Below are 24,591 nucleotides of genomic sequence, written 5' to 3'. Positions count from 1 at the left end.
AGGAGAAAGGAGGAGGTATGGACAGAGTAAAGGAGAAAGGAGGAGGTATGGACAGAGTAAAGGAGAAAGGAGGAGGTATGGACAGAGTAAAGGAGAAAGGAGGAGGTATGGACAGAGTAAAGGAGAAAGGAGGAGGTATGAACAGTCTAGAGGACGAGGAGGAGGTATGGACGGAGTAAAGGAGAAAGGAGGAGGTATGGACAGAGTAAAGGAGAAAGGAGGAGGTATGGACAGAGTAAAGGAGAAAGGAGGAGGTATGGACAGAGTAAAGGAGAAAGGAGGAGGTATGGACAGAGTAAAGGAGAAAGGAGGAGGTATGGACAGAGTAAAGGAGAAAGGAGGAGGAGGAGGAGGAGGAGGAGGTATGAACAGAGGGGGAGGAGGAGGTATGAACAGAGTAGAGGAGGAGGAGGAGGAGGTATGAACAGAGGGGGAGGAGGAGGTATGAACAGAGTAGAGGAGGATGAGGAGGAGGAGGAGGAGGAGGAGGTATGAACAGAGGAGGAGGAGGAGGTATGAACAGAGTGGAGGAGGAGGTATGAACAGAGTAGAGGAGGAGGAGGAGGAGGTATGAACAGAGTAAAGTAGAGGAGGAGGAGGAGGAGGTATGAACAGAGTGGAGGAGGAGGAGGAGGAGGTATGAACAGAGTAAAGTAGAGGAGGAGGAGGAGGAGGTATGAACAGAGTAAAGTAGAGGAGGAGGAGGAGGAGGTATGAACAGAGTGGAGGAGGAGGTATGAACAGAGTAGAGGAGGAGGAGGAGGAGGTATGAACAGAGGGGGAGGAGGAGGTATGAACAGAGTAGAGGAGGATAAGGAGGCATGAACAGAGTAGAGGAGGATGAGGAGGAGGAGGAGGAGGAGGAGGTATGAACAGAGGAGGAGGTATGAACAGAGGAGGAGGAGGAGGTATGAACAGAGTGGAGGAGGAGGTATGAACAGAGTAGAGGAGGAGGAGGAGGAGGTATGAACAGAGTAAAGTAGAGGAGGAGGAGGAGGAGGTATGAACAGAGTAAAGTAGAGGAGGAGGAGGAGGAGGTATGAACAGAGTGGAGGAGGAGGTATGAACAGAGTAGAGGAGGAGGAGGAGGAGGTATGAACAGAGGGGGAGGAGGAGGTATGAACAGAGTAGAGGAGGATAAGGAGGTATGAACAGAGTAGAGGAGGATGAGGAGGAGGAGGAGGAGGTATGAACAGAGGAGGAGGAGGAGGTATGAACAGAGGAGGAGGACAGGCCAGTTCTAAACCCAGACTATGATATCATCCTGTGTCCTGTTTGTTTTGTGTGTGTGTGTGTGTGTGTTACGCCTTTCACGTTGACAGGTAATTCTGGTTCCCCTGCGCTGAAATAAGAGGGCTAAAGTCTGTTAACACCTGTCCTACTCCCACACACTCTCTCTCTCTCTCTCTCTCTCTCTCTCTCTCTCTCTCTCTCTCTCTCTCTCTCTCTCTCTCTCTCTCTCTCTCTCTCTCTCTCTCTCTCTCTCTCTCTCTCTCTCTCTCTCTCTCTCTCTCTCTCTCTCTCTCTCTCTCTCTCTCTCTCTCTCTCTCTCTCTCTCTCTCTCTCTCTCTCTCTCTCTCTCTCTCTCTCTCTCTCTCTCTCTCTCTCTCTCTCTCTCTCTCTCTCTCTCTCTCTCTCTCTCTCTCTCTCTCTCTCTCCAAGGTGTAAATTGTGTTAAGATTCAGTACTCAGTGCAGTAAGGTGAGGGGTTGTAAACCTGTCATCAAGGAACATTTGGCTGTAAATCACCTGTCGTCTCCTGGCTTCCACACGCAGCCTACAAGCTACTGACGCAAGCCTTTCCAATATCTATAGTTTTAAAAAGTCAAATAAATCCATTTGATATAGGCTAGAATCTGATAATGAGTCAGAAGTCAACAGGAAGGCTGTTATTTAGGCTGGAATCTGATACTGAGTCAGAAGACAACAGGAAGGCTGTTATTTAGGCTAGAATCTGATAATGAGTCAGAAGTCAACAGGAAGGCTGTTATTTAGGCTAGAATCTGATAATGAGTCAGAAGTCAACAGGAAGGCTGTTATTTAGGCTGGAATCTGATAATGAGTCAGAAGGCAACAGGAAGGCTGTTATTTAGGCTAGAATCTGATAATGAGTCAGAAGTCAACAGGAAGGCTGTTATTTAGGCTGGAATCTGATAACGAGTCAGAAGTCAACAGGAAGGCTGTTATTTAGGCTGGAATCTGATAACGAGTCAGAAGTCAACAGGAAGGCTGTTATTTAGGCTGGAATCTGATAATGAGTCAGAAGTCAACAGGAAGGCTGTTATTTAGGCTAGAATCTGATAATGAGTCAGAAGTCAACAGGAAGGCTGTTATTTAGGCTGGAATCTGATAACGAGTCAGAAGTCAACAGGAAGGCTGTTATTTAGGCTGGAATCTGATAATGAGTCAGAAGGCAACAGGAAGGCTGTTATTTAGGCTGGAATCTGATAACGAGTCAGAAGTCAACAGGAAGGCTGTTATTTAGGCTGGAATCTGATAATGAGTCAGAAGTCAACAGGAAGGCTGTTATTTAGGCTGGAATCTGATAATGAGTCAGAAGTCAACAGGAAGGCTGTTATTTAGGCTGGAATCTGATAATGAGTCAGAAGTCAACAGGAAGGCTGTTATTTAGGCTGGAATCTGATAATGAGTCAGAAGTCAACAGGAAGGCTGTTATTTAGGCTGGAATCTGATAATGAGTCAGAAGTCAACAGGAAGGCTGTTATTTAGGCTGGAATCTGATAATGAGTCAGAAGTCAACAGGAAGGCTGTTATTTAGGCTGGAATCTGATAATGAGTCAGAAGTCAACAGGAAGGCTGTTATTTAGGCTGGAATCTGATAATGAGTCAGAAGGCAACAGGAAGGCTGTTATTTAGGCTAGAATCTGATAATGAGTCAGAAGTCAACAGGAAGGCTGTTATTTAGGCTAGAATCTGATAATGAGTCAGAAGTCAACAGGAAGGCTGTTATTTAGGCTGGAATCTGATAATGAGTCAGAAGTCAACAGGAAGGCTGTTATTTAGGCTGGAATCTGATAATGAGTCGGAAGGCTGTTATTTAGGCTGGAATCTGATAATGAGTCAGAAGTCAACAGGAAGGCTGTTATTTAGGCTGGAATCTGATAATGAGTCAGAAGTCAACAGGAAGGCTGTTATTTAGGCTGGAATCTGATAATGAGTCGGAAGGCTGTTATTTAGGCTGGAATCTGATAATGAGTCAGAAGTCAACAGGAAGGCTGTTATTTAGGCTGGAATCTGATAATGAGTCAGAAGTCAACAGGAAGGCTGTTATTTAGGCTAGAATCTGATAATGAGTCAGAAGTCAACAGGAAGGCTGTTATTTAGGCTGGAATCTGATACTGAGTCAGAAGTCAACAGGAAGGCTGTTATTTAGGCTGGAATCTGATAATGAGTCAGAAGTCAACAGGAAGGCTGTTATTTAGGCTAGAATCTGATAATGAGTCAGAAGTCAACAGGAAGGCTGTTATTTAGGCTGGAATCTGATACTGAGTCAGAAGTCAACAGGAAGGCTGTTATTTAGGCTGGAATCTGATAATGAGTCGGAAGGCTGTTATTTAGGCTAGAATCTTATAATGAGTCAGAAGTCAACAGGAAGGCTGTTATTTAGGCTGGAATCTGATAACGAGTCAGAAGTCAACAGGAAGGCTGTTATTTAGGCTGGAATCTGATAACGAGTCAGAAGTCAACAGGAAGGCTGTTATTTAGGCTGGAATCTGATAATGAGTCAGAAGTCAACAGGAAGGCTGTTATTTAGGCTGGAATCTGATAATGAGTCGGAAGGCTGTTATTTAGGCTAGAATCTTATAATGAGTCAGAAGTCAACAGGAAGGCTGTTATTTAGGCTGGAATCTGATAACGAGTCAGAAGTCAACAGGAAGGCTGTTATTTAGGCTGGAATCTGATAACGAGTCAGAAGTCAACAGGAAGGCTGTTATTTAGGCTGGAATCTGATAATGAGTCAGAAGTCAACAGGAAGGCTGTTATTTAGGCTGGAATCTGATAACGAGTCAGAAGTCAACAGGAAGGCTGTTATTTAGGCTAGAATCTGATAATGAGTCAGAAGTCAACAGGAAGGCTGTTATTTAGGCTAGAATCTGATAATGAGTCAGAAGTCAACAGGAAGGCTGTTATTTAGGCTGGAATCTGATAATGAGTCAGAAGTCAACAGGAAGGCTGTTATTTAGGCTGGAATCTGATAATGAGTCAGAAGGCAACAGGAAGGCTGTTATTTAGGCTAGAATCTGATAATGAGTCAGAAGGCAACAGGAAGGCTGTTATTTAGGCTGGAATCTGATAACGAGTCAGAAGTCAACAGGAAGGCTGTTATTTAGGCTGGAATCTGATACTGAGTCAGAAGGCAACAGGAAGGCTGTTATTTAGGCTGGAATCTGATAACGAGTCAGAAGTCAACAGGAAGGCTGTTATTTAGGCTAGAATCTGATAATGAGTCAGAAGTCAACAGGAAGGCTGTTATTTAGGCTAGAATCTGATAATGAGTCAGAAGTCAACAGGAAGGCTGTTATTTAGGCTGGAATCTGATAATGAGTCAGAAGTCAACAGGAAGGCTGTTATTTAGGCTGGAATCTGATAATGAGTCAGAAGTCAACAGGAAGGCTGTTATTTAGGCTGGAATCTGATAACGAGTCAGAAGGCAACAGGAAGGCTGTTATTTAGGCTGAATGGAGGTGCTATGTGTATTTAACTGAAGCATGGTGAGGAGAGCAGTAACCTTACGCCTCCGTTAGGGATCCCGAGGGGCGCAGCGGTCTAAGGCACTGCATCTCAGAGCTAGAGGCATCACTACAGACCCCGGTTCGAATCCAAGGGTGAATCACTACAGGCTTGGGAGTGGGAGTACCATAGGGCGGCGCACAATTGGCACAGCGTCGTCTGGGTTTTGCCTGAGTAGCCCGTCATTCTAAATAAGATTTTGTAATTAATTGACTTGTCTAGTAAATAAAAAAAAACATTTTTTTTTGCGTGGTGAGCTAGGTGAGAAGTGTAGTAATGTTAGCCTAGTTAGCTAGGTGAGAAGTGTAGTAATGTTATGGCTCCGTTAGCCTAGTTAGCTAGGTGAGAAGTGTAGTAATGTTATGGCTCCGTTAGCCTAGTTAGCTAGGTGAGAAGTGTAGTAATGTTATGGCTCCGTTAGCCTAGTTAGCTAGGTGAGAAGTGCAGTAATGTTAGCCTAGTTAGCTAGGTGAGAAGTGTAGTAATGTTATGGCTCCGTTAGCCTAGTTAGCTAGGTGAGAAGTGTAGTAATGTTATGGCTCCGTTAGCCTAGTTAGCTAGGTGAGAAGTGCAGTAATGTTAGCCTAGTTAGCTAGGTGAGAAGTGTAGTAATGTTATGGCTCCGTTAGCCTAGTTAGCTAGGTGAGAAGTGTAGTAATGTTATGGCTCCGTTAGCCTAGTTAGCTAGGTGAGAAGTGCAGTAATGTTAGCCTAGTTAGCTAGGTGAGAAGTGTAGTAATGTTATGGCTCCGTTAGCCTAGTTAGCTAGGTGAGAAGTGCAGTAATGTTATGGCTCCGTTAGCCTAGTTAGCTAGGTGAGAAGTGCAGTAATGTTAGCCTAGTTAGCTAGGTGAGAAGTGTAGTAATGTTATGGCTCCGTTAGCCTAGTTAGCTAGGTGAGAAGTGCAGTAATGTTATGGCTCTGTTAGCCTAGTTAGCTAGGTGAGAAGTGCAGTAATGTTAGCCTAGTTAGCTAGGTGAGAAGTGCAGTAATGTTATGGCTCCGTTAGCCTAGTTAGCTAGGTGATAAGTGCAGTAATGTTAGCCTAGTTAGCTAGGTGAGAAGTGCAATAATGTTAGCCTAGTTAGCTAGGTGAGAAGTGTAGTAATGTTATGGCTCCGTTAGCCTAGTTAGCTAGGTGAGAAGTGCAGTAATGTTATGGCTCCGTTAGCCTAGTTAGCTAGGTGAGAAGTGCAGTAATGTTAGCCTAGTTAGCTAGGTGAGAAGTGCAGTAATGTTATGGCTCCGTTAGCCTAGTTAGCTAGGTGAGAAGTGCAGTAATGTTAGCCTAGTTAGCTAGGTGAGAAGTGCAATAATGTTAGCCTAGTTAGCTAGGTGAGAAGTGCAGTAATGTTATGGCTCCGTTAGCCTAGTTAGCTAGGTGAGAAGTGCAGTAATGTTAGCCTAGTTAGCTAGGTGAGAAGTGCAATAATGTTAGCCTAGTTAGCTAGGTGAGAAGTGCAGTAATGTTATGGCTCCGTTAGCCTAGTTAGCTAGGTGAGAAGTGCAGTAATGTTAGCCTAGTTAGCTAGGTGAGAAGTGCAATAATGTTAGCCTAGTTAGCTAGGTGAGAAGTGCAGTAATGCTATGGCTCCGTTAGCCTAGTTAGCTAAGTGAGAAGTGCAGTAATGTTAGCCTAGTTAGCTAGGTGAGAAGTGCAGTAATGTTAGCCTAGTTAGCTAGGTGAGAAGTGTAGTAATGTTATGGCTCCGTTAGCCTAGTTAGCTAGGTGAGAAGTGTAGTTATGTTATGGCTCTGTTAGCCTAGTTAGCTAGGTGAGAAGTGCAGTAATGTTAGCCTAGTTAGCTAGGTGAGAAGTGTAGTAATGTTATGGCTCTGTTAGCCTAGTTAGCTAGCTCCTCAGTTCGATGCAGACAAGACAGCTACTATGTAATCAGATGGGATGATAAGTAACAAGTCAGTCTAGTGTGAGTTAACAGCAGGTCTCTTACTACACAATACTGAGACTCCCCTGTTCAACAGACACATTCACACATTCACACACTGCATGAACTCCACTCCCTATAGACCAGGCTGCAGCTGCTTCTCTCTCCTTCGCTCCCTCACTACCTTCCAACTCCCTCTCCCTCCCTACCTCACTACCTTCCCACTCCCTCCCCCTCTCTCCCTCACTACCTTCCCATTCTCTCTCCCTCCCTCACTACCTTCCAACTCCCTCTCCCTCCCTACCTCACTACCTTCCCACTCCCTCCCCCTCTCTCCCTCACTACCTTCCCACTCTCTCTCACTCCCTCACTACTTTCCCACTCCCTCTCTCTCACTACCTTCCCACTCCCTCTCCCTCCCTCACTACCTTCCCACTCCCTCTCCCTCCCTCACTACCTTCCCACTCCCTCACCCCTCCTCTCTCTCTCTCTCTCTCTCTCTCTCTCTCCCTCTCCCTCTCCCTCTCTCCCTCTCTCCCTCCCTCACTACCTTCCCACTCTCTCTCCCTCCTTCCCCCTCTCTCTCTCCTTCTCTCCCTTCTTCCCCCTCTCTCCCTCCCTCTCTCCCTCTCTCTCCCTCGCTCTCTCGCTCCCTCACTACCTTCCCCCTCTCTCTTCTTCCCTCCCTCTCCCTCCCTCCCTCTCTCTCTCTCTCTCTCTCCCTCCCTCACTACCTTCCTTCCTTCCTTCCCTCCCTCCCTCCCTCCCTCCCTCCCTCTCGCCAGTGGTCTTTCTCCTCTCCCCTGACATCTCATGTGATCTAACTGCCTTGGCTACATTCTCTGACCTAACCCAGCCAATCAGGTCACACCGTGTCCTGGACCTGTCCTCCTATTGGCTGAGGTCTCTGACCCGCAACAGCACCATCTGTGTCCCGCCATCATCTGTGAAACCACCTCGGGCTGATAGGCATGCTGGGAAATAGGTCAGCTGGCTGTACAGTAGAGAGATGGGATTGTACAGCTTCACCACATAGTAGTACCATCTAACCCTAGAGAGATGGGACTGGACAACACATAGTACTACCATCTAACCCTAGAGAGATGGGACTGGACTAGACAACACATAGTACTACCATCTAACCCTAGAGAGATGGGACTAGACAACACATAGTACTACCATCTAACCCTAGAGAGATGGGACTGGACTGGACAACACATAGTACTACCATCTAACCCTAGAGAGATGGGACTAGACAACACATAGTACTACCATCTAACCCTAGAGAGATGGGACTGGACAACACATAGTACTACCATCTAACCCTAGAGAGATGGGACTGGACAACACATAGTACTACCATCTAACCCTAGAGAGATGGGACTGGACTAGACAACACATAGTACTACCATCTAACCCTAGAGAGATGGGACTAGACAACACATAGTACTACCATATAACCCTAGAGAGATGGGACTGGACTGGACAACACATAGTACTACCATCTAACCCTAGAGAGATGGGACTGGACTAGACAAGACATAGTACTAACATCTAACCCTGGAGAGATGGGACTGGACTAGACAACACATAGTACTACCATCTAACCCTAGAGAGATGGGACTGGACAACACATAGTACTACCATCTAACCCTAGAGAGATGGGACTGGACAATACATAGTACTACCATCGAACCCTAGAGAGATGGGACTGGACAACACATAGTACTACCATCTAACCCTAGAGAGATGGGACTGGACAACACATAGTACTACCATCTAACCCTAGAGAGATGGGACTGGACTAGACAACACATAGTACTACCATCTAACCCTAGAGAGATGGGACTAGACAACACATAGTACTACCATCTAACCCTAGAGAGATGGGACTGGACTGGACAACACATAGTACTACCATCTAACCCTAGAGAGATGGGACTGGACTAGACAACACATAGTACTACCATCTAACTCTAGAGAGATGGGACTAGACAACACATAGTACTACCATCTAACCCTAGAGAGATGGGACTGGACTGGACAACACATAGTACTACCATCTAACCCTAGAGAGATGGGACTGGACTAGACAACACATAGTACTACCATCTAACCCTAGAGAGATGGGACTAGACAACACATAGTGCTACCATCTAACCTTAGAGAGATGGGACTGGACTGGACAACACATAGTACTACCATCTAACCCTAGAGAGATGGGACTAGACAACACATAGTACTACCATCTAACCCTAGAGAGATGGGACTAGACAACACATAGTACTACCATCTAACCCTAGAGAGATGGGACTGGACAACACATAGTACTACCATCTGACCCTAGAGAGATGGGACTGTACTGGACAACACATAGTACTACCATCTAACCCTAGAGAGATGGGACTGGACTAGACAACACATAGTACTACCATCTAACTCTAGAGAGATGGGACTAGACAACACATAGTACTACCATCTAACCCTAGAGAGATGGGACTGGACTGGACAACACATAGTACTACCATCTAACCCTAGAGAGATGGGACTGGACTAGACAACACATAGTACTACCATCTAACCCTAGAGAGATGGGACTAGACAACACATAGTACTACCATCTAACCTTAGAGAGATGGGACTGGACTGGACAACACATAGTACTACCATCTAACCCTAGAGAGATGGGACTAGACAACACATAGTACTACCATCTAACCCTAGAGAGATGGGACTAGACAACACATAGTACTACCATCTAACCCTAGAGAGATGGGACTGGACAACACATAGTACTACCATCTGACCCTAGAGAGATGGGACTGTACTGGACAACACATAGTACTACCATCTAACCCTAGAGAGATGGGACTGGACTGGACAACACATAGTCCTACCATCTAACCCCAGAGAGATGGGACTGGACTGGACAACACATAGTACTACCATCTAACCCTAGAGAGATGGGACTGGACAACACATAGTACTACCATCTAACCCTAGAGAGATTGGACTGGACAACACATAGTACTACCATCTAACCCCAGAGAGATGGGACTGGACTGGACAACACATAGTACTACCATCTAACCCTAGAGAGATGGGACTGGACAACACATAGTACTACCATCTAACCCTAGAGAGATGGGACTAGACTGGACAACATGAACTCTCTTCTCTCCTCCTCTCTCTCTCCTATCCTCTTCTCTTTCCTCCTCCATCCCTCTCTTCTCAAACGCAATCTCCTCTTCTCTTTCCTCCTCCATCGATCCATCCCTCTCTTCTCAAACTCAATCACCTCTCCTCTTCTCTCCCTCCTTCTCTCTCTTCTCAATATCCTCTCCTCTTCTCTCTCCTCCTCTCTCTTCTAAAACTCAGTCTCCTCTACTCTTCTCTCCTCTCCTCTCTTTTCGCAAACTCAATCTCCTCTCCCCTTCTCTCCTCCTCCTCCTCTCTCTTCTCAAACTCATTGTCCTCTCCTCTCCTCTCCTCTCCTCTCCTCTCCTCTGTTCTGTTCTGTTCTGTTTCTCTCTCTTCCAGACTATATTCTGCTTCTCTCTCTTCCAGATTCTGTTCTGCCTATCCCTCACAGCTGTAGTCTACTTCCTGTCCTCTTTTCTCACGACTCTGTTCTACTATTCCTGCTCTTTCCATCCTCCCTCGTCCTCACACCCCTCTCTCTCCCCTCTCCGCCGACTCCCTCGTCAGGCAGATGGGTGGGCAGACCCTGGGCTGGCACACACACACACACACACACACACACACACACACACACACACACACACACACACACACACCTGGCAGGACCTGCATCAACTCCCCCTGCTGTGAGCTGAGTGAAGACAGGATGAGAGAAGAGGAGTTGAACAGAAAGAGAGAGGAGAGATGGCTCATCAAGCCCTCCTTTAGATTTGGAGATCACTAGACCAGGTGGTCCCTCTCTCTCTCTGTCCTCTCCTCTTCCTCCATTCTCTCTCGCTCTCTCTCTATCTCTGTCCTCTCCTCTTCCTCCATTCTCTCTCTCTCTCCCTCTCTCTCTCTCTCTCTGTCCTCTCCTCTTCCTCCATTCTCTCTCTCGCTCTCTCTCTGTCTCTCTCTCTCTCTCTCTCTGTATCTGTCTCTCTCTGTCTCTGTCTCTGTCTCAGTACAGAACACGTTGCCTGTCTCGGGAACAAGTTGCTAGGCAGTTAGGAGACAAACTAGTACCATGAGAAAGCAGGTAACAGCAATTCACACACACACCCACACCCACACACACACACACACACACACACACACACACACGCACACACACACGCACACACCGTCTCCATGTCTTACTTGTGCAGAGCGAGAGGAGGAACCTTGGAAGGCTTCTCCGGCTGTGTCCCGTAACAGGAAGTCCTCGCTTCAGGTATTTCGCCGTACTCCTCCAGCATGGCGGAGGCAGCGGACGTGATGATGCCCAGCCCGTCCCTCACCCGCGCCTCCAGAGGGTAGTCCCAGTCCTCAGAGGAGACGGACACCATGCCCGAGGGGAACTCCTCGGGTACCGTCTCGGTGGTGCCGGAGGTCAGGCTGGAGACGATCCAGATGTATCCGAACCCGGTGAGGCCCAGGGAGCGAGCCTCCTCCAGGATAAAGACTCCCTCGTCTTTAGAGCAGTACAACAGAACCACCGGGGATTGGACCTTCTTCAACATGATCTGACTCTTACTGTCTTCCTCCACAGCATCTAATGTTATGATGTGCTGCAGGTCCCAGCCTACAAAACTATAGGTGGAGAGAGATGCAGAGATGAGATTGAGAGATGAGATGGAGATAGATGGAGAGAGAGATGGAGATAGATGGAGAGAGAGATGGAGAGAGAGATGGAGAGAGAGATGGAGAGATGAGATGGAGAGATGAGAGAGAGATGGAGAGATGGAGAGAGTTGGAGAGAGATGGAGAGAGGGAGGGGACAATCAGTTAAAACCCCATCTAACGTTATGATTGACACCTGTTAATGTATATTATATATAATCCTATATGTTAATGTATATATTATACTGTATATAATCCTATATGTTAATGTATATTATATATAATCCTATATGTTAATGTATATTATACATAATCCTATATGTTAATGTATATTATATTTAATCCTATATGTTAATGTATATTATATATAATCCTACATGTTAATGTATATTATATATAATCCTATATGTTAATGTATATATTATACTGTATATAATCCTATATGTTAATGTATATTATATATAATCCTATATGTTAATGTATATTATATATAATCCTATATGTTAATGTATATTATATATAATCCTATATGTTAATGTATATATTATACTGTATATAATCCTATATGTTAATGTATATTATATATAATCCTATATGTTAATGTATATTGTATATAATCCTATATGTTAATGTATATTATATATAATCCTATATGTTAATGTATATTATATATAATCCTATATGTTAATGTATATTATATATAATCCTATATGTTAATGTATATTATATATAATCCTATATGTTAATGTATATATTATACTGTATATAATCCTATATGTTAATGTATATTGTATATAATCCTATATGTTAATGTATATTATATATAATCCTATATGTTAATGTATATTATATATAATCCTATATGTTAATGTATATATTATACTGTATATAATCCTATATGTTAATGTATATTATATATAATCCTATATGTTAATGTATATTATATATAATCCTACATGTTAATGTATATTATATATAATCCTATATGTTAATGTATATATTATACTGTATATAATCCTATATGTTAATGTATATTATATATAATCCTACATGTTAATGTATATTATATATATCTTCCTATATGTTAATGTATATTATATATAATCCTATATGTTAATGTATATATTATACTGTATATAATCCTATATGTTAATGTATATTGTATATAATCCTATATGTTAATGTATATTATATATAATCCTATATGTTAATGTATATTATATATAATCCTACATGTTAATGTATATTATATATAATCCTATATGTTAATGTATATATTATACTGTATATAATCCTATATGTTAATGTATATTATATATAATCCTATATGTTAATGTATATTATATATAATCCTATATGTTAATGTATATTATACTGTATATAATCCTATATGTTAATGTATATTATATATAATCCTACATGTTAATGTATATTATATATATCTTCCTATATGTTAATGTATATTATATATAATCCTATATGTTAATGTATATATTATACTGTATATAATCCTATATGTTAATGTATATTGTATATAATCCTATATGTTAATGTATATTATATATAATCCTATATGTTAATGTATATTATATATAATCCTATATGTTAATGTATATATTATACTGTATATAATCCTATATGTTAATGTATATTGTATATAATCCTATATGTTAATGTATATTATATATAATCCTATATGTTAATGTATATTATATATAATCCTATATGTTAATGTATATTATATATAATCCTATATGTTAATGTATATTATATATAATCCTATATGTTAATGTATATATTATACTGTATATAATCCTATATGTTAATGTATATTATATATAATTCTATATGTTAATGTATATATTATACTGTATATAATCCTATATGTTAATGTAAATTATATATAATCCTATATGTTAATGTATATTATATATAATCCTATATGTTAATGTATATTATATATTATCCTATATGTTAATGTATATTATATATAATCCTATATGTTAATGTATATTATATATAATCCTATATGTTAATGTATATTATATATAATCCTATATGTTAATGTATATTATATATAATCCTATATGTTAATGTATATTATATATAATCCTATATGTTAATGTATATATTATACTGTATATAATCCTATATGTTAATGTATATTATATATAATTCTATATGTTAATGTATATATTATACTGTTAATGTATATTATATATAATCCTATATGTTAATGTATATTATATATAATCCTATATGTTAATGTATATTATATATAATTCTATATGTTAATGTATATTATATATAATCCTATATGTTAATGTATATATTATACTGTATATAATCCTATATGTTAATGTATATTATATATAATTCTATATGTTAATGTATATATTATACTGTATATAATCCTATATGTTAATGTAAATTATATATAATCCTATATGTTAATGTATATTATATATAATCCTATATGTTAATGTATATTATATATAATCCTATATGTTAATGTATATTATATATAATCCTATATGTTAATGTATATTATATATAATCCTATATGTTAATGTATATATTATACTGTATATAATCCTATATGTTAATGTATATTATATATAATTCTATATGTTAATGTATATATTATACTGTATATAATCCTATATGTTAATGTAAATTATATATAATCCTATATGTTAATGTATATTATATATAATCCTATATGTTAATGTATATTATATATAATCCTATATGTTAATGTATATTATATATAATCCTATATGTTAATGTATATTATATATAATCCTATATGTTAATGTATATATTATACTGTATATAATCCTATATGTTAATGTATATTATATATAATTCTATATGTTAATGTATATATTATACTGTATATAATCCTATATGTTAATGTAAATTATATATAATCCTATATGTTAATGTATATTATATATAATCCTATATGTTAATGTATATATTATACTGTATATAATCCTATATGTTAATGTAAATTATATATAATTCTATATGTTAATGTATATATTATACTGTTAATGTACAGTTGAAGTCAGAAGTTTAAATACACTTAGGTTGGAGTCATTAGAACTTGTTTTTCAACCACCTCACAGATGTATTGTTACCAAACTATAGTTTTGGCATACTTTGTGCATGACACAAGACGTTTTTCCAACAATAGTTTACAGACAGATTATTTCACTTATAATTCACTGTATCACAATTCCAGTGGGTCAGAAGTTTACATACACTAAGTTGACTGTGCCTTTAAACAGCTTGGAAAATTGCAGAATATTATGTCATGGCTTTAGAAGCTTCTGATAGGCTAATTGACATCATTTGAGTTAATTGCAGGTGTACCGGTGGATGTATTTCAAAGCCTACCTTCAAACTGCCTCTTTGCGTGACATCATTGGAAAATCAAAAGAAATCAGCCAAAACCACAAAAACATTGTAGACTTCCACAAGTCTGGTTCATCCTTGGGAGCAATTTTCAAACACCTGAAGGTACCACGTTCATCTGTACAAACTATAGTACGCAAGTATAAACACCATGGGACCACGCTGCTGTCATACCGCTCAGGAAGGTTCTGTCTCCTTGAGATGAATGTACTTTTGGAAAAAGCCACTGCTCCAAAACTGCCTACAAAACCCTGACTATGGTTTGCAATTGCACATGGGTACAAAGATCGTACTTTTTGGAGAAATGTCCTCTGATCTGATGAAACAAAATAGAACTGATTGGCCATAATGACCATTGTTATGTTTGGAGGAAAAAGGGAGAGGCTTGCAAGCCGAAGAACACCATCCCAACCGTGAAGCACGGGGGTGGCAGCATCACGTTGTGGGGGTGCTTTGCTGCAGGAGGGACTGGTGCACTTTACAAAATAGATGGCTTCATGAGGAGGGAAAATTATGTGGATATATTGAAGCAACATCTCAAGACATCAGACAGGAAGTTAAAGCTTGGTCGCAAATAGGTCTTCCAAATGGACAATGACCCCAAGCATACTTCCAAAGTTGTGGCAAAATGGCTTAAGGACAACAAAGTCAAGGTATTGGAGTGGACATCACAAAGCCCTGACCTCAAACCTATAGAAAATGTGTGGGCAGAACTGAAAAAGCGTGTGCGAGCAAGGAGGCCTACAAATCTGACTCAGTTACGCCAGCTTTGTCAGGAGGAATGGGTCAAAATTCACCCAATTTATTGTGGGAAGCTTGTGGAAGACTACCCGAAACGTTTGACCCAAGTTAAACAATTTAAAGGCAATGCTACCAAATACTAATCGAGTGAATGTTAACTTCTGACCCACTGGGAATGTGATGAAAGAAATAAAAGCTGAAATAAATCATTCTCTCTTACTATTATTCTAACAATAATGTATATTATATATAATGACATAAATGAATGTATATTATATATAATCCTACATTATATGTCAATGTATATTATATAAATTGACATATGTTCTTGTGTATTATATAAATTGACATATGTTCTTGTGTATTATATAAATTGACATATGTTCTTGTGTATTATATAAATTGACATATGTTCATGTGTATTATATATAATTAACATGTTAATGTATGTAATATATATTCCTACAGTATATTCGAATGCATATTATATATAATGACATATGTTAATGTATATAATATATATTATTACAGTATTTGTAAATGTATATTATATATATTGCTACATGCTAACGTGTATTATATATAATGCTACATGCTAACGTGTATTATATATATTGCTACATGCTAATGTATATTATATATATTGCTACATGCTAATGTATATTATATATATTGCTACATGCTTATACGTATTATATATAATACTACATGCTAATGTATATTATATATAATGCTACATGCTAATGCATATTATATATAATGCTACATGCTAATGTGTATTATATAGAATGCTACATGCGAATGTGTATTATATATAATGCTACATGCTAATGTGTATTACATATAATGCTACATGCTAATGTGTATTATATATAACGCTACATGCTAATGTGTACCTGTTGTCCACGGTGCTCTTGAGGACGTTGATAAACTCCTGGTATCCGGGGAACTTGGAGGTGACTATGGAAAAGATGTGCCAGTCGTACTCCTCCATGATGCTCAACATCAACAGCGCCTCCTGCTGGATGGAAGCTCCGAACTGGAAAAACGTTGACTTGTCGTCCTGATGGAGAGAGAAGAGAGAGAGAAGAGAGAGTTATATATCATCCTGATAGAGAGAGAGGAGAGAGAGAGAGAGAGAGAGAGAGAGAGAGAGAGAAGAGAGAGAGAGAGATAAGAGAAAGAAGAGAGAGAGAAGAGCGAGAGAGAGAGAGAGAGAGAGAGAGAGAGAGAGAGAGAGAGAGAGAGAGAGAGAGAGAGAGAGAGAGAAGAGAGAGGGAAGAGAGAGAGAAGAGAGTGGGAAGAGAGAGAGAGAGAGAGAGAAGAGAGAGGGAGTGTGCCTATTGGACCACTACCAGAATAAAGAGTTCAGAATGAACAATGTCAAACCTACGTCCTACTTCAACCAGATGTCAGTCTGTCTGCTACAGGAGAGCCCACAGCTACAGTTATACAGATACACAACTAGTAGATGGTCAATTAGACCAGGGTACATGGATGAGGTGTTATAGAACTAGATGGTCAATTAGACCAGGGTACATGGATGAGGTGTTAACAACGAGAAGATGGTCAATTAGACCAGGGCACATGGATGAGGTGTTAACAACTAGATGGTCAATTGGACCAGGGTACATTGATGAGGTGTTATAGAACTAGATGGTCAATTAGACCAGGGTACATTGATGAGGTGTTATAGAACTAGATGGTCAATTAGACCAGGGTACATTGATGAGGTTTTAAACAACTAGTAGATGGGCAATTAGACCAGGGTACATGGATGAGGTGTTAACAACTAGTTGATGGTCAGTTAGACCAGGGTACATGGATGAGGTGTTATAGAACTAGATGGTCAATTAGACCAGGGTACATTGATGAGGTGTTAACAACTAGTAGATGGTCAATTAGACCAGGGCACATTAGAATGTAAAACAGGTTCAGTCCCTGGTTCGACCGTGACCCTGCAGAGTTACTCCACCTCAAGAATTGCATTTGGCGAAAGGCTCGAAACACGCACTCTCAGGCCGACTGGTTCTCTCGTTCAGGCAAATGAGAAATAAGTGCACTCAGGCTATCCGGAAGGCCAAAGTTAGCTACTTTAATTAAGGAGCAGTTCTCTCTCTGTGGGTCTAACCCCAAGAAGTTCTGGTAAACGATTAAAGACCTGGAGAATAAACCCTCCTCCTCACAGCTGCCCATGTCCCTTAATGTTGATGATGTGGTTGTTACTGACAAGGAGCACATGTCCCTTAATGTTGATGATGTGGTTGTTACTGACAAGGAGCACATGTCCCTTAATGTTGATGATGTGGTTGTTACTGACAAGAAGCACATGGCTGAGCTCTTTAATCACCACTTCATTAAGTCAGGATGCCTATTTGACTCAGCCATGCCTCCTTGCCCGTCAAACACTTCCTCATCTCCTAACCCCTTCTCATGCGACTATCCCCGATGCTCCTCCCTCTTTTCCCCTCTGCCCTGCTACAAAGTTTCTCCCTGCAGGCAATCACTGAGTCCGAGGTGCTAAAGGAGCTCCGGAAACTAGACCACAAAAAACCCCTCTGGGTCAGATGGTTTAGACCCTTTCTTCTTTAAGGTTGCTGCCCCCATCATCGCAAATAATACTTTTAACCTGTCTCTCCTCTCTGGGGGAGGTTCCCATTGGTTGGAAGGCAGTATAAAGTAGTGTACTATATAGGGAATAGGGCTGTACTATAAAGTAGTGTACTATATAGGGAATAGGGCTATAGTCCACTATATAGGGAATAGGGCTGTAGTATAAAGTAGTGCACTATATAGGGAATAGGGCTGTAGTATAAAGTAGTGCACTATATAGGGCTGTAGTATAAAGTAGTGTACTATATAGGGCTGTAGTATAAAGTAGTGCACTATATAGGGAATAGGACTGTAGTATAGAGTAGTGCACTATATTGGGGAATAGGGCTGTAGTATAAAGTAGTGTACTATATAGGGAATAGGGCTGTAGTATAAAGTAGTGCACTATATAGGGAATAGGACTGTAGTATAGAGTAGTGCACTATATAGGGAATAGGGCTGTAGTATAAAGTAGTGCACTATATAGGGAATAGGGCTGTAGTATAGAGTAGTGTACTATATAGGGAATAGGGCTGTAGTATAAAGTAGTGTACTATATAGGGAATAGGGCTGTAGTATAAAGTAGTGCACTATATAGGGAATAGGGCTGTAGTATAAAGTAGTGCACTATATAGGGAATAGGGCTGTAGTATAAAGTAGTGTACTATATAGGGCTGTAGTATAAAGTAGTGTACTATATAGTGAATAGGGCTGTAGTATAAAGTAGTGTACTATATAGGGCTGTAGTATAAAGTAGTGTACTATATAGTGAATAGGGCTGTAGTATAGAGTAGTGCACTATATAGGGAATAGGGCTGTAGTATAAAGTAGTGTACTATATAGGGCTGTAGTATAAAGTAGTGTACTATATAGTGAATAGGGCTGTAGTATAAAGTAGTGCACCTGATAGGGAATAGGGCTGTAGTATAAAGTAGTGTACTATATAGGGAATAGGGCTGTAGTATAAAGTAGTGTACTATATAGGGAATAGGGCTGTAGTATAAAGTAGTGTACTATATAGTGAATAGGGCTGTAGTATAGAGTAGTGTACTATATAGGGAATAGGGCTGTAGTATAAAGTAGTGCACTATATAGGGAATAGGGCTGTAGTATAAAGTAGTGTACTATATAGGGAATAGGGCTGTAGTATAAAGTAGTGTACTATATAGGGAATAGGGCTGTAGTATAAAGTAGTGTACTATATAGGGCTGTAGTATAAAGTAGTGCACTATATAGGGAATAGGGCTGTAGTATAAAGTAGTGTACCTGATAGGGAATAGGGAACATTTGGGAGATATCCTCAGCCACTTGTTACAACACAGAGCCTGGGACAGAGCAGAATCTGTTATTCCCACAGTAGAACAGCAGGCATCCCACAGAGGCAGAAAGAGAAGCCCCCAGCAGAACAGCAGGCATCCCACAGAGGCAGAAAGAGAAGCCCCCAGCAGAACAGCAGGCATCCCACAGAGGCAGAAAGAGAAGCCCCCAGCAGAACAGCAGGCATCCCACAGAGGCAGAAAGAGAAGCCCCCAGCAGAACAGCAGGCATCCCACAGAGGCAGAAAGAGAAGCCCCCAGCAGAACAGCAGGCATCCCACAGAGGCAGAAAGAGAAGCCCCCAGCAGAACAGCAGGCATCCCACAGAGGCAGAAAGAGAAGCCCCCAGCAGAACAGCAGGCATCCCACAGAGGCAGAAAGAGAAGCCCCCAGCAGAACAGCAGGCATCCCACAGAGGCAGAAAGAGAAGCCCCCAGCAGAACAGCAGGCATCCCACAGAGGCAGAAAGAGAAGCCCCCAGCAGAACAGCAGGCATCCCACAGAGGCAGAAAGAGAAGCCCCCAGCAGAACAGCAGGCATCCCACAGAGGCAGAAAGAGAAGCCCCCAGCAGAACAGCAGGCATCCCACAGAGGCAGAAAGAGAAGCCCCCAGCAGAACAGCAGGCATCCCACAGAGGCAGAAAGAGAAGCCCCCAGCAGAACAGCAGGCATCCCACAGAGGCAGAAAGAGAAGCCCCCAGCAGAACAGCAGGCATCCCACAGAGGCAGAAAGAGAAGCCCCCAGCAGAACAGCAGGCATCCCACAGAGGCAGAAAGAGAAGCCCCCAGCAGAACAGCAGGCATCCCACAGAGGCAGAAAGAGAAGCCCCCAGCAGAACAGCAGGCATCCCACAGAGGCAGAAAGAGAAGCCCCCAGCAGAACAGCAGGCATCCCACAGAGGCAGAAAGAGAAGCCCCCAGCAGAACAGCAGGCATCCCACAGAGGCAGAAAGAGAAGCCCCCAGCAGAACAGCAGGCATCCCACAGAGGCAGAAAGAGAAGCCCCCAGCAGAACAGCAGGCATCCCACAGAGGCAGAAAGAGAAGCCCCCAGCAGAACAGCAGGCATCCCACAGAGGCAGAAAGAGAAGCCCCCAGCAGAACAGCAGGCATCCCACAGAGGCAGAAAGAGAAGCCCCCAGCAGAACAGCAGGCATCCCACAGAGGCAGAAAGAGAAGCCCCCAGCAGAACAGCAGGCATCCCACAGAGGCAGAAAGAGAAGCCCCCAGCAGAACAGCAGGCATCCCACAGAGGCAGAAAGAGAAGCCCCCAGCAGAACAGCAGGCATCCCACAGAGGCAGAAAGAGAAGCCCCCAGCAGAACAGCAGGCATCCCACAGAGGCAGAAAGAGAAGCCCCCAGCAGAACAGCAGGCATCCCACAGAGGCAGAAGGAGAAGCCCCCAGCAGAACAGCAGGCATCCCACAGAGGCAGAAAGAGAAGCCCCCAGCAGAACAGCAGGCATCCCACAGAGGCAGAAAGAGAAGCCCCCAGCAGAACAGCAGGCATCCCACAGAGGCAGAAAGAGAAGAAACAATCCTTTTGATTCGTGTTTAAAGGGCAAGTCCACCGCTTTTCAAAGCCCTCATTTTTTATTATCTACAATACCAGTGTCTACATACAGCCTTGTGAAGACGGAACATTTTCTACGATTTTGTCGGGGAAAAAACATGAACATTTAAAAAGTTCTACCCGAAGACATCGTCAAAAGTAGATGAATAAAAAACTGTGATTTTAAAACACTGTAACATTCACGGTAACGTGGGAACCTTGAAACTCATTGCAGGGTTGAAAATATCTATATTTCTTCCTTTGACACCTGCCCTGTGACCTGTGTGTGTGTGTGTGTGTGTGTGTGTGTTCTCTCTCTCTCTCAGCAGTAAAAGGTGACAGTCATTTTCACGCGTCGTTGGTGTTGTGATCAGAAATAAGAAGTGTTTGGGGGGGGGGGGGGGGGGGGGGGATGAAGAAGACAGACAGCAGGGCCTTGGAGAGGTGATACGTTTGTGTCTGTCTGTCTGTCTGTCTGTCTGTATGTCTATCTGTCTGTTAGTATGTCTGTCTGTCTGTCAGTCTGTCAGTCTGTCTGTCTGTTAGTCGGTCTGCCTGCCTGTCAGTCTGCCTGTCTGCCTGTCTGTCTGTTAGTCAGTCTGCCTGCCTGTCAGTCTGCCTGTCTGTCTGTCTGTCAGTCTGTCTGTCAGTCTGCCTGTCAGTCTGCCTGTCTGCCTGCCTGTCAATCTGCCCGTCAGTCTGCCCGTCAGTCTGCCTGTCTGTCTGCCCGTCAGTCTGCCTGTCAGTCTGCCTGCCTGTCAGTCTGCCTGTCAGTCTGCCTGTCTGTCTGCCTGCCTGCCTCCCTGTCTGTCTGCCTGCCTGTCTGTCTGTCTGCCTATGAGTCTCCCTGTCTGTCTGCCTGTCAGTCTGCCTGTCTGTCTGCCTGTCTGTCTGCCTGTCTGTCTGTCTGCCTGTCAGTCTGCCTGTCAGTCTGCCTGTCAGTCTGCCTGTCAGTCTGCCTGCCTGTATGTACACAGTATGTGGACACCCCTTCAAATTAGTGGATTCTATTTCAGCCAATAAATCAAGCACACAGTCATGCAATCTCCATAGACAAACATTGGCAGTAGAATGGCCCGTACTGAAAAACCAAAGTGACATTCAACGTCTCATCATCTCATCAACTCTTTCCTCTGTATCTCTATGGTCCTCATCATCTTATCTTATTATGGAAAGCCAACTTTCCAACAAGTCAGTTCGTCAAATTTCCAATCTTGGAAGCAACGCCAACACAAGATGGTCAACACCGTCGGGAGCTTCATGAGATGGGTTTTCATGGCCGAGCAGCAGCACACGAGCCTAAGATCAACATGAGCAACGCCAAGCGTCATCTGGAGCTCGTCGCCGTTGGACTCTGGAGCAGTGGAAACGCGTTCTCTGGAGGGATGAATCACACCATCTGGCAGTCCCCGACTGACGAATCTGGGTTTGGCAGATGCCAGGAGAACCTGCCCCAATGCATAGTGCACATAGTGTTTGATTTGATTTGATTTACCTGCCCCAATGCATAGTGCCAACTGTAAAGTTTGGTGGAGGAGGAATAATGGTCTGGGGCTGTTGTTCATGGTTTCGGGCTCCTTTAGTTCCAGTGAAGGGTAAATCTTAACGCTACAACAAACAATGACATTCTAGATGATTCTGACCTTCCAACTTAGTGGCAACAGTTTGGATAAGCCCCTTTCCTGTTTCAGATTGACAATGACCCCCCCCCCCCCCCCCCCCCGTGCACGAAGCGAGGTCCATACAGAAATGGCTTGTTGAGATCGGTGTGGAAGAACTTGACTGGTCTGCACAGAGAGTGTGTGTGTGTGTGTGTGTGTGTGTGTGTGTGTGTGTGTGTGTGTGTGTGTGTGTGTGTGTGTGTGTGTGTGTGTGTGTGTGTGTGTGTGTGTGTGTGTGTGTGTGCCAACAGAGTTTTCTATGTTTTTAGGATTTGAGGACATTTTCTGATTCTGATCAAAAATGTTGAGTAGAAAACAGAGACTCAAATAATACCACCAGAAAATATAACTTCCTTTCCTCCTCTTCCTCCACTTCCTCTTCCTCCACTTCCTCCTGTCTTACTCCTGTCTTCCTCTTCCTCCTCTTCCTCCACTTACTCCAGTCTTACTCCTGTCTTCCTCTTCCTCCTCTTCCTCCACTTCCTCCTGTCTTACTCCTGTCTTCCTCTTCCTCCATTTCCTCCTCTTCCTCCTCTTCCTCCTCTTCCTCCACTTCCTCCACTTCCTCCTGTCTTACTCCTCTTCCTCTTCTTCCTCCTGTCCTCCTCTTCCTCCACTTCCTCCTGTCTTACTCCTGTCTTCCTCTTCCTCCTCTTCCTCCACTTCCTCCTGTCCTCCTCTTCCTCCACGTCCTCCTGTCTTACTCCTGTCTTCCTCTTCCTCCATTTCCTCCTCTTCCTCCTCTTCCTCCTCTTCCTCCACTTCCTCCACTTCCTCCTGTCTTACTCCTCTTCCTCTTCTTCCTCCTGTCCTCCTCTTCCTCCTGTCTTACTCCTGTCTTCCTCTTCCTCCTCTTCCTCCACTTCCTCCTGTCCTCCTCTTCCTCCACTTCCTCCTGACTTCCTACTGTCTTTCTCTTCCTCCTGTCCTCCTCTTCCTCCACTTTCTCCTGTCTTCCTCTTCCTCCTCCTCTCTTCCTCCTGTCCTCCTCTTCCACCACTTCCTCCTGTCTTCCTCTTCCTCCTGTCCTCCTCTTCCTCCTGTCCTCATCTTCCTCCTTTCTTCCTTTCCTCCTCTCTTAATCTTCCTCCACCTCCACTTCCTCCTCTCTTCCTCTCCCTCCTGTCTTCCTCCTCCTCCTCCTGTCTTCCTTTCCTTCTCTCTTCCTCCACTTCCTCAACTTCCTCTTTCTCAACTTCCTGTTCCTCCACTTCCTCCCTCCATCTTCCCTCTACTATGAAGTTACAACTGATCAACAGGAGAAAAACGATGTGTCCTATTTATAATGAACTACTGGCACATGTACTGTCTTCTGCACTGATGCACTGACGCTGTTACATTAGGCAGGCAGAGAGGAGGGAGAGAGAGATAGGGAGAGGAGGGAGAGAGAGAGATAGGAGATAGGGAGAGGAAGGAGGGAGAGGAGGGAGAGGAGGGAGAGAGAGAGATAGGAGAGAGGGAGAGGAGGGAGAGAGAGCGAGAAAAGAGGGATGTAGAATTCAGCTGCCAGGCGTGACAGATGAACACAAGACAGTGACTCGCTATTCTCTCTCCTCTCTGTCCTTCTATGTCTATGTATCTCTCTCTCCTGTTCTCCCTCCCCCTATACACATACACATAGACACACAGACCAGGGTAATTTAGCCAGATTAAAGTAGCAGGGCTGAACAGAGGACAACGGGGGCCTGTGCATGGCCGAGAGAGCTGACTGTCTGTCTGTGTGTGTATCTGAGTGTGTGTGTGTGTGTTGTGCAGTTGACTAGTAAGATCAGCCAACACTAACACACAATCCTATCCTGGGGCTCCTATAGGCTCAGACACACATCCTGTAAACCTCAACCCTGCAGGAACTCACACACACACACACACACACACACACACACACAC

At 42.6% G+C, this 24,591-nt stretch overlaps 1 protein-coding gene across 1 annotated transcript in view; it reads right to left on the bottom strand.

Annotated features, from left to right (window-relative positions):
• The window catches only part of LOC110516086 (glutamate receptor ionotropic, NMDA 2A-like), a 342,985-nt gene that overhangs the window by 91,562 nt on the left and 226,832 nt on the right, over positions 1-24,591 (bottom strand). The window contains exons 3-4 of the mRNA XM_036972887.1: positions 16,482-16,648; positions 10,960-11,391 (exon numbers count right to left, since the gene is read on the bottom strand). Coding sequence (XP_036828782.1) covers positions 10,960-11,391; positions 16,482-16,648 — 599 coding nt within the window. The remainder of the gene's footprint in view (positions 1-10,959; positions 11,392-16,481; positions 16,649-24,591) is intronic.

This window comes from Oncorhynchus mykiss, unplaced genomic scaffold, assembly GCF_013265735.2.
Source record: "Oncorhynchus mykiss isolate Arlee unplaced genomic scaffold, USDA_OmykA_1.1 un_scaffold_197, whole genome shotgun sequence".
NCBI lineage: Eukaryota > Metazoa > Chordata > Actinopteri > Salmoniformes > Salmonidae > Oncorhynchus > Oncorhynchus mykiss.
The sequence above is the reverse complement of the archived record's forward strand: the minus strand, read 5'-3'. Positions and strand labels throughout refer to the sequence as shown.